This window comes from Daldinia childiae, assembly GCF_008694065.1.
Source record: "Daldinia childiae strain JS-1345 chromosome Unknown Scaffold3, whole genome shotgun sequence".
Lineage (NCBI taxonomy): Eukaryota > Fungi > Ascomycota > Sordariomycetes > Xylariales > Hypoxylaceae > Daldinia > Daldinia childiae.
In genome coordinates this window covers 3,272,109-3,284,910 of record NW_022984644.1, presented here as the reverse complement: position 1 = coordinate 3,284,910, position 12,802 = coordinate 3,272,109, and the positions used below count along the sequence as shown (strand labels likewise).

General features: G+C 41.5%; 3 protein-coding genes across 3 annotated transcripts; 2 read left to right on the top strand and 1 right to left on the bottom strand.

Annotated features, from left to right (window-relative positions):
* Positions 1–566: 566 nt before the first annotated feature.
* Positions 567–1,783, bottom strand: GL218_03609 (uncharacterized protein; the record flags this gene model as incomplete). The annotated part of the gene is made up of 4 exons (XM_033580180.1): positions 567–797; positions 861–1,262; positions 1,356–1,622; positions 1,703–1,783. The coding sequence occupies 4 exons, from the start codon at positions 1,781–1,783 to the stop codon at positions 567–569; spliced, it is 981 nt and encodes a 326-aa protein (XP_033437546.1).
* A 4,398-nt stretch (positions 1,784–6,181) lies between these two features.
* On the top strand, positions 6,182–9,570 carry GL218_03608 (E3 ubiquitin-protein ligase CHIP; the record flags this gene model as incomplete). The annotated part of the gene is made up of 6 exons (XM_033580179.1): positions 6,182–6,897; positions 6,964–7,016; positions 7,079–7,224; positions 8,611–8,726; positions 8,790–9,339; positions 9,397–9,570. 6 exons carry the CDS (start codon positions 6,182–6,184, stop codon positions 9,568–9,570), a joined length of 1,755 nt encoding a protein of 584 aa, XP_033437547.1.
* A 767-nt stretch (positions 9,571–10,337) lies between these two features.
* GL218_03607 (uncharacterized protein) lies at positions 10,338–11,869 on the top strand (the record flags this gene model as incomplete). The annotated part of the gene is made up of 2 exons (XM_033580178.1): positions 10,338–11,205; positions 11,451–11,869. 2 exons carry the CDS (start codon positions 10,338–10,340, stop codon positions 11,867–11,869), a joined length of 1,287 nt encoding a protein of 428 aa, XP_033437173.1.
* Between the last annotated feature and the right edge of the window lie 933 nt (positions 11,870–12,802).

The window sequence follows — 12,802 nt, the reverse complement described above, 5'->3', positions numbered from 1 at the left end:
ATAAATTAATATATTTAAATTATTTTAAATTAATTTAAATAAATATTATAAATAATAAATTTATTTTAATCGGTAATAATAAAATCCTTTTATAACATTTAAAAAATATTAATAGAAATTTAATTCCAAAATATATAATTTAAATTAATTTAAAAAAATTAAATAATCTTTCAAATAAAAATAAACCTTTAAATAAATAAATTTAATAATAATTAATAATTTTTTAATTATAAAGATTTTTTAATTATTTAAAAAAATTTAAAAATTAATAGTATTAAATTAATATTTTAATAAATAAATTTTAAAATTTTTATATTTAATAATTAAAAATATTATTTTAATTAATATTATTTAATTTTTAATAAGAAATATACTTAAATAAAAATATTCCAATTAAATCCCTAATTATTGCCCGTTTTTTTAATCAATGCGTAGCACCTTCTTAAAGGTGCTACGTTGAATTTATATAGATAGCACTAATATACTTTTTAAGAGCCAAGTACATTTGTAATTAGGTAGATAGCAAGTCATTGCCAACTAGGTAATCTTCACTTATTCCATCAATTTTACGTGAAAGTCTCCGTCTGCTTACGACACCATTCCACGAATTTAGCTGCGACTCCCGTTCCGCCTTCAGATTCTCCTTTTATCGAAGTCTCGACGCCTGCCGGAAGACTACCAAATCTTCCCCAAGGATAAACATAGGCGCCGCTCTTATCAGGTGTCAACTCAGGAGTGAGTGCTGTCCAGAGTTCTGTGTACGCGCCATAAATAGCCGGGTACAGCATTAATTTGTCCTACAACAGTAATAATTGTCAATGTATATCCCGGTAACAGTTACACAGCGTAGGGCCACTCACGACAATCCATTGGTCCGGACCTGTCCAATGCCGTTGCAGCTCCGTGCGCAAGTTGCCCGGGTTGAAAGCCGCGTGTACAACACCGGTCTGAGGTGTTGTCTTGGCGAACTCCCGCGCGAAAAAAACGTTACCAACTTTAGTCTGGCCATAATTGGGTTTCACTCCTTGGTCCGTGGGAGAACCATCATCATTAATGATCATTCCTTGTGGCTGCGGTGAGGCGACGTGCACAGCGACGGAGCCGGCCCACGTGACGCGCACGGAGGCCGTCGGAGAAGTGGAGGCAGTCTTGGTAAGGAGGGGAAGGAGAAGTTGGTAGAGCAGATACGGACCCAAACAGTTGGTGCCTACCTGCACTTCATGTCCTTGCGCGTCAACGCTGCCCTTCGGAGGATACATGACCTACAAGTGAAAGCATGTAAGATACATAGATAAAGCAGACATATATAATATAACACACTAGTTAGAGGAGAGAAGATCAGAGGAGAGACATACACCGGCATTATTTACAAGAACATCAAGGCGTTGTTGTTGAGAAGTGAATGATTCGACGGCGGGCTTGATAGTTTTGAGATCGGACAGATCAAGATAAAGAAACTCTACGCGACCGTTGCTGGAGGGTGAAGCATCTCTGATACTCGAAATGGCCTTCTCGGCCTTTGGTGCGGAGCGGCCCGCAACCCAGACAGTGGCGTTGTGGGCATAGAGGATCTTACACAGTTCGTAACCCACGCCGACGTAGCCACCTGTTACAATGAAGACCTATAACAGATGAAAGTACTCGTCAGCGATATAAAAGGAGATGAGGAAGAATAATATAGGTCAGGTACTTAGATGCTTACTCGACCGGTTTGATCAGGACAGTTCTTCTCCGTGAGAACCGGGGCCGGAATGAAGAAGATTTGGCTAAAGATGTTCCCCATGATCAGCAATTTCGAAAATTCAAGATACGTCTAATTGAAGCTATACGGACTTGACCGCTTATAAATCAGGTCAAATATTAGATATTGAGGTTTACTTGGCCATATCGTCGAATTGGCTTAGATGCCCTTTACCTACAAAGCCACACCTAGCCACAACATTAACCATAATATTAGCCACAATTCCAATCACGTTTACGGCGGACCATTATGACATTAGTGCCAAAATCAAGAAAATAGGTCAGATCTATCTAAAAAAAGTTAATATAAAAGGTGTATAATATATTATATAAAGTATATATAAAATAAAATATATATTTTTTATTAAAAAATATATTAATTAATAATTTTGTAAATATTATTAATATAAATTAAAATAAAATATAATAAAAATTATTAAAATAATTTTATAATATTGTTAATTTATTTTGTAAAAATAATATATAATATAAAAAAAAAGTTATTATATATATAAATAGTAAATAAAAATAAAATAACTTTTAAAGTAAAACTATACATTTAACGTATTAGGTTTTTATAAAAAACATTTTTAATAGTTAAAAATAACATTTTATTTTCGAATATATAACGGATTATATTAATTAAGGGATAAAGTTTAAGTTTAAAAAAAAAAAACGAATATATTTAATGTGGAAAAAAGTATATATAATAGGTGTAAATAACCATGAAACTAATAATAATAAATAATATTTATTTTATAACTATTAATTATAAAAAGATTAATGTTAATAATAATGATTAAAAAAATGTAACGATTTAAAGACTTTATATAGCTTTGGAAGCTAAGATTACATAATAAACTTTTTCATACGATGTCATTGTAACATTGCACCTGTTTAATAATTATAAAAAATATTACATACCGGTTTTTTTATATAAAATTTATTTAATATTAATATAACACGTTATATAATACGTTAATTAAAAAATATATACATATAATTTATATAATTATTTTTACATTAATTAAAATTATAAAATAATATTAATTATATTTTTTAAAATTATATATTAATAAAATTATTTAAATACGTATAAATATTATTATTAAATTTAAATATTTTAAAATTAAAATAAAAACCATATTTAATTAATTATTTAACTTTTAATTAATTTTATAACTTTTTTAATAACATTACCAATTTTAAATTAAATTACATATAATTTAAATTATAATTTTTTTTTTTTTTAATTAAAATATTTATAATTTTTTTTAAAAAAATATTTAAATAAATATTCGTAAAGTTATTATAATATAAAGTTAAAAAAAATATTAATTATATATACAACACATATTAATTAAACTTACACTATATTTTTGCCTTACTATTACCTTATTAGACATAATGCCACCTATTTTCTTGATTTTGGCACTAATGTCATAATAGTCCACCGTACACGTCAGCTACCTGTTAGTCAAAGCTACATTTACGGATTACGAGCACCGGAGCTATATCCTGGTCTCCTCTTCCCCGCCCCCGCATTCCGAAGCGTCGGATCCGAGGGTCCACACACTTACAACTTGTATGTACAACCTCTTATCAACCCATCTTCATCAAATTGCTGCCATATCATGCATCAAAAAGTCTTGGATGCAAAACTGTAATGCGCCCAGGCGCTTGTCTACTAACCAACATATCCCAGACCGCCAGTCAAAAGGATCGTTCGCAATGTATAACCAACCTTGCTAACAATATGCAACAGTGCAGCAAAGCCAAGATTGTTAAGGTATTTTTTAAGAGTCCTAAATATCAGTCGGGTATCATACAAGGATTATACCTTGCAGCTAACAATATGTCGTAAGAAATCCTTCAAGCTATTAACCTAGTAACAGAGCGTATGTCTTTAAATTGCGAATGTATGTATGGATGTGCTTACGACGTATGGGTCAGAAGGCTTGGCCATTTTGGCCACAATTCTCTTGTTATACGATGCATGGTTGAAAACTATCACACGAACCATTCTGAGACTTTAAAACGACCGATCTAGATTATTGAAGCCACTTAAAGATATACGGGATTGCGCGGAATACATCACGGTAAGCTCTGTTGGCCCCGTTTCTCTATCAGAACAGCCAGCGGAGGACTTACTATTAGCCAGGACAACTCCGCGGTCTTACTAAGGACGGCCGCATAACGTCTCGTTTATCGTTGGCGTACTTGGCTTTACCTATCTGTCTTTCCGGGACGAAGCTTATGGGATTGTAGAAATGCGGAAGTATTAGAATAGTAATGATTAATTATAGCCACTACCGGGAGATACTTATCTAGGAGTGAATCCAACCTATAAACGTGTTCTCCTATGCTCACCCCTTGTAGGACTTATCGAACACAAGTCGTCATCCCGTTCTTATCTAGTATCTAGCGAGTAAAACCATTGGCAAGCAAGGTATGAATACGCAGCGTCTTGGATACCACAGCATCCAAGTAGGGCAGCTTGTTCAGCACATCTTATAGTTTGACATCCTTAATGCTGGCAAAGTTGTTTTGGATATCTTAATGTAGCTTCTTGTAGATATCTAAATGCATCAGAATGTAATATATGATAACGTTCTCTGCTACTAACGACGTCTCGCTACCAGCTAGGATGACAGCTGTCGTTTGTGCCTCGATAGTCTTTATTAGGAGTCCTTCCTTATTAGCCTGGTTCTGAAAATAATGCCTAAAATCATGGTGATCCGTGTCCATAGCCCTGCGGTCTCGGAGATGCTTCAATGAAGCTTCGTTATGGCTTATCTGCATCTTACGCGTCGAGGGTGGGATAAGGAGAGCTAGTAAAGCGATTGAGCGACCAAAGCCTATGATATTGATGGAGGAACGTGGCTGCATGGAAATAATCAAAGGTACCTAAGTTTGATCTAGTTGTGACGGATACAATTTTTAACGCAGCTCATGTCCTCACCAAAATCGAGGTGGCAGTTGATATCAAACATAGAAAATGAGAACTATTTGCGTACATCGATTGGGTTCCCTTTAGCGCCATGCCTCTCAAAACATGGTATAAGTCATCTGATATGTTCTTGTATTCTAGGTTCTTGTTCGAGAAGCGAGTGATGCGTGAAAGCGCTATTCAATGAGCATCGAATAAGTATTTCATCCTCATCTCTAACAAGCATAATGGCCTCCTCGCCGAGCATCATTTTATTATAGAATCGAGATTCCTTAGGGAAGTTTACTCAACCTCTGCTGTAGGTGTATTTCGGTCCAAGTCTACGGCTTAATATACGAGGGCGTCCCAGGAGCGATATGAATAACCTCCCCATATTTCTTGGGAGGTGCTTCGAGCGGGTATTGGCTTGTTCCAAAAAGTATCAGAGGCAATGAGGTAGAGCGGGGCGGGATACGACGTAAGGGGGTAAAAGAAGATATTGTAAATCGTTTACATGCTACCAGAATTACGTACTAGGATATAAGACTCGGTTAATGTCTCTGTACTATATGCTAACTATTACCAAGAAAGCAAGAAAGAGAATGATTATCGAAATGAACAAATATATAGCTATTCACTTAAGCGCAAATTCGTAGCAAATCAAGGCCTAGCTGCATTCTATTTTGAGCGAGACACTATTAAGAAGGGAAGTCTGAATGAAAAAGATCATGCTAAAATGGCTATCTACATAGGAATAAAATTTACAATGACCCAACTGGTAGAGATTAATAAGTAGACCACGGGGTTCGTCCAATGAGATGTAAATGATCAATGGGCCTGTGTCTCACTTGTAATCGAGGGTATATTCATGTGAAAACCATCTGGTTGCTGATGTCGAGGCTGAGGTGAGAAATTAACTGCATAGGTACGGATTCCGTGAAACCACGATCCCACTCCTACCACAGCGATAGGCAAGACTGTCTTTGTACCCCTTACGCGGAGGCTCATATTTCATCAATAATGGCGAGGGTTTTGGGATTGCACACTGCACGCTACCTGCATAGGCTGTCTTATTGGTAACTGTGTAATTTAATAAATTGAAGGATATATCGGCCCCTTTCCTCCCTCAACATACTCAAGGCCATATCTGAAGATAGATCTTTCGCTGCACTTACTACCGCAAGAGCCCAGTTTTCCCCTCTGATACATTTCAAAACAGAGCCGATCGAAAACCAGAGGTTATTGTAAGAGTTAGATGATCTTCTCAAATAGGGTAATTTTAGAGTCTAGCCCTACAAATGCCATTTTCTTAGTAGGATATTGGGACTTTATAGCTAGTTGCTACTCAGTTGGGACAAATCTATAAACAAGTAAGCAAGAGGTTCCCTCTTCCCAATTTGTAGGGCGTTATTAGGGTAGGGGTTGACCCACATTCAATCCTCGAGAGGACAGGGTGATCATTCCTCTCTCTTGGGGTTGAGTTTTATAGTTAAGCCAACCCGTTTAAAGAAAATGGATTTCTTGCAACCACGCCCTCGAGCCATCATCTTCGACCTCGGCGATGTTCTCTTCACCTGGTCTGCCAACACGACGACGACTATTCCAGCTCGGAAGTTAAGAGAAATCCTCTCTACGCCTGTTTGGTGTAGTTATGAGCGTGGCGAGATCACTCGTGATGCCTGTTACAAGCTGAGTGCCCGACAATTCTCTCTCTCAGAGTCCGAGATCGCCGAGGCATTTGCTCAGGCACGCGAGTCTCTACAGCCCGACTATGCCATCATCTCATTCCTTCACGAGTTGAAAAAAGATCCTACTATCCAAGTATATGCTATGTCAAATATAGGCAAAGAAGACTTTGAGGAGCTTGCGACAATAACGGACTGGCATCTTTTCGATGGAGTGTTCACCTCGGCTGCGGCAGGCATGCGAAAGCCGGAGTTGGGATTTTACCGTCACGTTCTAGACCATATTGACTTAGCTGGAAAGCAAGTCATCTTCATTGACGATAAAGAAGAAAATGTCAATGCGGCGCGAGCAGTAGACATCCAGGGTCTTGTTTTCGGGAATTCGACAATTCAAATATTGCACGAGCTACTGGACAGTTCGGTGGGCAAGGGCTGGCGATATTTGTTCCAGAATGGGAAGCACTGTGACTCTATTACAGACAGCGGGATTGTCTTCGCAGATAATTTTGCAAAATTGCTGGTTGCAGATACGTTGCAAGACCAGTAAGTCGACCCCTAGGTTGTGCGAACAAATGTCAGAGTATCTGTAGCTTAACATGATGGTACTAGGACCCTTGTCGATCTTAGTTGGGGATCTAAGAAGACCTGGAATTTCTTCGCCGGTGAGAAGCTCTCTAAACGATGGTGCATAGCGATAAAGTGACTTATAAAGACATGTTATCAGACAAACCAGCACTCAGAGATATTTTCCCTGATGATCTTGATACCACAGCACTCGCACTCACAGTTCTTCGACCGTCGCTGGCCGAAATCGCCTCGCCTATTCTAGACATGATGGCCGAATATGTCAAGGATGACGGTAATTTCCAGGTAAGCCATTACCTATGTCCTGACGTGGCAACGTGGTCAGGATGGTAGTAACGAGGGTTCTCTCGCTAAAAGCATAACAGACGTATTTTGACCGTAGCAAAGATCGAGTGGACCCTATTGTCAGCGCAAACATCCTTGCTTGCTTTTATTCATATAACCGTGGCCAAGAATTCGACCATACCCTCAAACTCATACACGCATTGCTCTTAAATCGTTCCTACATAGAAGGTAGTCGGTACTACTCTTCCCCAGACTGTTGTTTGGGATTCATCGGACGCTTACTCCGGTCGTCAAACGACGATCATCTCCAGACAACGCTGGGTCCGTTATTGAAGTTGCGAGTGCGTGAACGCCTCGGTCTAAATGGCAGCGCATTGGATTTAGCTATGCGCATCGCCACGTGTGCCCAAATGGGGATTGCATGCGAGGATGATCGCCGGGCTTTACTTAGCTTCCAATGTGACGATGGAAGCTGGGAAGGTGGTTGGTTGTATCAGTATGGAAGTACAGGGATGAAAATTGGGAATCGCGCAGTGACTACAGCAATGGCTATTGCAGCACTTTCATCTCAAGATGTTGTTCTGCAGAGGAATGATACAAAGTTAAGTAGTATGAACGGTACCCAGGTGGTTGTTGAAGTAAGAGAAGTGAAGTAGAAAGTATCTAAAGATAGAATTTTGGGGTAGAAAGCGGATCTGCGGTGGCTGATTACATAAACTTAGGTACTTGTATGGAGGGACCCATGTTCCCACACTTAGCATGCATTAGGCGCTGTAAGTACATTGTCACTCGCTAATACATGCACATCATTCTGGAATCTTCGTCTGACAAATGGGGCCTATCGCAGCTAATCAATCAGGGGTCTTGTACATACTGTGTAGTACGTTATTATCTTGTGACGAAAGTAATAAGACGGAAGTAACGAGCATCAAAGCAACGACTACCAATTTGATAAGGCTGAAACTTTCGAATCAGATGGAAACACGAGATGAAGGTTGTCTCGTTTATTCTTTAACATACAATCACCTTGTCAATTCTCTCGTTACTCCATAACTCATTCATTCTTCTTACCTCTGTACTTTAGGTACTCACTTATCCTACAGCCTACCTATCATTTATCTTTTCTATAAGACAAACCTAGGTTAAATACCTTCCTTTTAATACAGCTTATTCCCATCCATACTTGTAAACGTATGGTCTACATAGGAGCGCGTATTTATTATTTGCAAGTCCTACAACTATCCGCCACCTTTTAACAAAGAAGTCCTCATCCCTATCTCCCCGCCCGTCATAAGTATCCTCGGAAGCGCAACATCTACATCGTCCAGGTTTAGAGCTTGAAACCCTTCGAAACAACAAGACCTATCCTTCGACCGAGTTTACTAGCGAACACCAGTAGCAATGGGGAAGGACGTGGAAAAGTCCTTTAAGCTCAAGGAAGATGGGAACAAACACTTCCAATCCGGCGATTTTATAGGCGCCGAGAGCCTTTACTCTAAAGCGTGAGTTATAAAAGGCACATAGTTCGTCGGCGTTCAAAATTAATTGTTCTCGGATCTTCATAGCATCATCGCCGACGATACGAACCCCTCATTGTACACAAATCGTGCTATGGCACGGCTTCGACTCGAATTATACGAATCGGCCATCTCAGACTGCAACGAGTGTCTCAAGCTAAGCGGAGGTAATCTAAAAGCCTACTTTGTCCTTTCGAAGTGCCAACTCTCTATACACGACTATAACGCTGCCCTCGAGAGCGCTCTGCAAGCCCACCGCTTGTGCGTTGAGACGAACGATAAATCACTGGGCCCAGTTACCGACCAAGTCCTACGCTGTAAGAAAGAACGCTGGGACGAGATGGAAAAGCAGAGGGTTCGTGAGGGTCAAGAGCTGGAGAATGAAGTCATTGGCCTCTTGGAGCGCGAACGCGAGGACATGATCGGCTCGTGCGACAACGACTTCGACAGAGATCAGGTTACGCAGGAGTGGAATCACAAGATCGAATTGCTACGATCGACATTCGAAAAGGCTAGAGTCGCATCAGAGAAGAAGCGCGAGGTCCCTGACTGGGTAATTGATGACATTAGTTTCGGTATCATGATCGATCCGGTAATTGTAAGTATTGTGAACTAATATGGGGATTCTCCGACATTTTATTAACCAAGACGATAGACCAAGACTGGCAAGTCATACGAGAGGGCGTCTATTATGGAGCATCTTCGAAGACATCCCACCGATCCTTTGACAAGAGAGCCGCTGCACCCAAGCGACCTACGGCCAAACCTTCAACTGAAGGAAGCCTGCCAAGAATTTTTAGACCAGAACGGATGGGCAGTCGATTGGTAACCAGGGTTGTAAGCGACATAAGGGGATAGTTGAGATGATCCGACGGTAAAAGAACCGATACAATGACATGAGGAAGAGTCTAATGGTATGGATCAGTATTTCGATTTCAGCAAGCTCTGCATTGGACGGCGTTTTCTTTCTTTTTTCTTCTGGATTGGCCTAGTTGCGCCATTGTAGGATATCCGGCATTCGTTCATATGAGGAACGAATAATTGAGGTCACGGTTACGAGAAATGAATAAGTCAAGTTACACATTATTAATACCAGAGTATTACTCGAGATAGTACAGTTACTGTAAATTAGATGGGAATCATGAAAGATGATGAACCATGGCAATAAAAATTTAAGTCTCAGTCTCAGTCTCAGTAGAAATTCACTAAGTTAACAATATGCCAGGGAGATATTCCATTGTCGATTATAGATGTTAACGCCCATGGCCGATGCAAGCCGATACGAACCGGTAGGAAACATATACCAACACTTCAACAGTACCTTAACCTACCTCTATGTAAGGGTATATGTAAGGGGGATCCGCCAACCCCAGCTAAATTATACTAATAATGGACTCAAAACCCCTCTGACAAGCTTCACCACAAGCCGAAGCCGAGACGAGACCGAACTCCGTCGGCACAATTTACCCCTCTGAACTTGATCATTTCCCCAACTCTCATCCCTTGTTCTCATGTTGTCCTGCCCTGCCTTGCCTTGTCTCATTCGTATCCATAATGACGATTATATACCATCCCGAAAGGGAAGACAAATCGACAATGGAAGCAGCATCTACCTCTGCCCAAGTCCCCTTTGGCGCCGCCTTCCGCAAGGCGCACTTCGCCTTCGGCCCGAATTACACGCCACTGAACCACGGCTCGTACGGGACCGTCCCGGTATCGGTGCGGCGCGCCCATCAGGGTTTCTGCGCCGAAGCCGACGCCGCTCCGGACCCGTTCATCGCGCTCGAGTTCCACGGCCGGCTTGCGCCGCAGCGGGCTCTAGCTGCCGAGGCTCTTCATTGTCCAGATGTCGATGAGCTTGTGTTCGTGCCGAATGCGACAACTGGGTCCGACACCGTTCTTAAGAACCTGGATTGGAAGGCCGGGGATGTGGTACTCTGCTACGAGCGCATTTATGACTCCCTTGGCCGCGGGATATCTTGGATCGAGGAGACGCATGGGGTTAAGGTGCATGTTGTGCGTGTTGTGTGGCCCGTGTCGGATGATGATCTCGTGGAGGCTATGGTCGATGCAGCGAGGAGTATTAATGCGGAGCCGGGGCAGAGAGTACGGCTTGCGGTCGTAGACACGGTTGTGAGTATGCCTGGATTCCGGGTACCGTTTGAGCGGTTGGTACCGGCGCTTCAGGCCGAGGGGGCATTGGTCTTAGTAGATGGTGCGCACGGGATCGGACATGTCGATATCGATCTCACGGCCTTAAACCCCGACTTCTTCGTCACAAATCTTCATAAGTGGTTTTTTGTGCCGAGGGGGTGTGCGGCGTTTTACGTCCCCAGTAGGAATCGTCACTTGATTCGGACGACGCTACCGACAAGTCACAAGTTCAGGCCTCGGAAAGAGTTGGGTTCGCAGTCGAAAGATGAGAACGAGGGGCGTCTGTTTGTGGAGATGTTTGATTTTACTGGTATGTGTGCACTGCGGGTCGGGAGGATTGCCTAGGTAGAAGTCTATGGGTATTGATGATTGTCTTTTCATCCATGTAGGCACGGATGACTTAACCGCTTGGCTCTGTGTTCAGGGTAAGTAATATTTCCTATTTCCTATTATAGTCTATCTACCTTCTGGTATTATGACCTACCTATAGTGATATGGCATCTAGGTTTGGTATTTGTCAATTCTAGAGGACTTGCTAACCGTCCCTCTTCATAGCTGCTATCGACTTCCGTGACAAGATCTGCGGTGGTGATGCTGCCATCAAGAAGTACTGCCACGACGTAGCGCAGCGCAGCGCTGAAACCGCGGCCGAGATTCTAGGCACCTCTATCATGGATATTCCAGGATCCTGTCTGCGAGACTGCTTTTTCGCTAATGTGCGGCTGCCACTCGAGCTGGGCACTGATGGTCCTGGCAAGGTTGATCCAGTGCATGCGGGCAAGGTCTGCGACTGGTTTAAAGAGACGGGAAGCCGTGAGAGTGGCATGTACTTCCAGACGGAATTTTATAGGGATATCTGGTGGTGGCGTATCAGCGGCATGGTTTACGTCGACGTAGACGACTATAGAAGGGGCGCCGAGGTACTAAAGGCGCTTTGTGCAAGGGTTAGGAATGGCGAGCATGTTAAGGGATAGAACTCAGCTCTAGAATATAGGTAGAGAAGCCAGCTATAGATATTTGGAGATTCTTGGATAATAATACGATCAATTTAGTAGTCCACGAGTGGTAAGATTATACTATCAAGATGCTAATGGATGGAATGTCCAGTTTACTAATACCAAATATCAAAGTTCATATAAGGACTAATAATTAAGAACGCAAGTTAAGCGTATGGTATACATACCAATCGGCCAAGGTTTGCAATCGGACATAATAATTATGCAATCGTGTTAGGCATATACCCTACGACTTACCGGTGGAAGAATGGTATCCAAGGAGAGAATTAATAGCCTTCAACATTTGCGGCGCTTCTTAACTTACGCTCCCAGAGTGTCGCCGCGAAGACCCAAACTGCCACACTGAAATACATCATGACTCGCAACTGCGAATTAAAACCATTAGCGAATATCTGACGTACCGCATCGCGGGTTGCGTCTGGGAGTGTATTTATATGCTGCACAGAGTCCGAGATCTGCTTAATGTCCGCCGGATTAAGGAGGGTGGGCAGAGTAGAGGAGAGGTGATTGTTGAGAACCGTTGAACTGCTCACGCATCAGTAAATAGTTCAAGTTAAGTTCGCGTATATACCATACCTAATAGCTAGCCCTATTGTCCCGCCAAGTACTCGTATCTGGGTGATTGCTCCCATAGCGACGGCTGTTGTATGAGAAGTCAGCATATGAATAAATGCATCTTGATAATATATTAGTGACTTACCCATATCAGACCGGTTTACTACCATTGGTGTGTAAATAAGCAATGAAACGAGGCCCATTCCAAACCCGAAGCCCATTATTACTTCATATCCATACATGGCGTTGCCGCTTTTAAACCGGACCGAACTCGCAAGTCCGATTCCTAATAGCTGCATGGATGCTCCAAAGAGAAGGATATAAAAGGGGGGCATT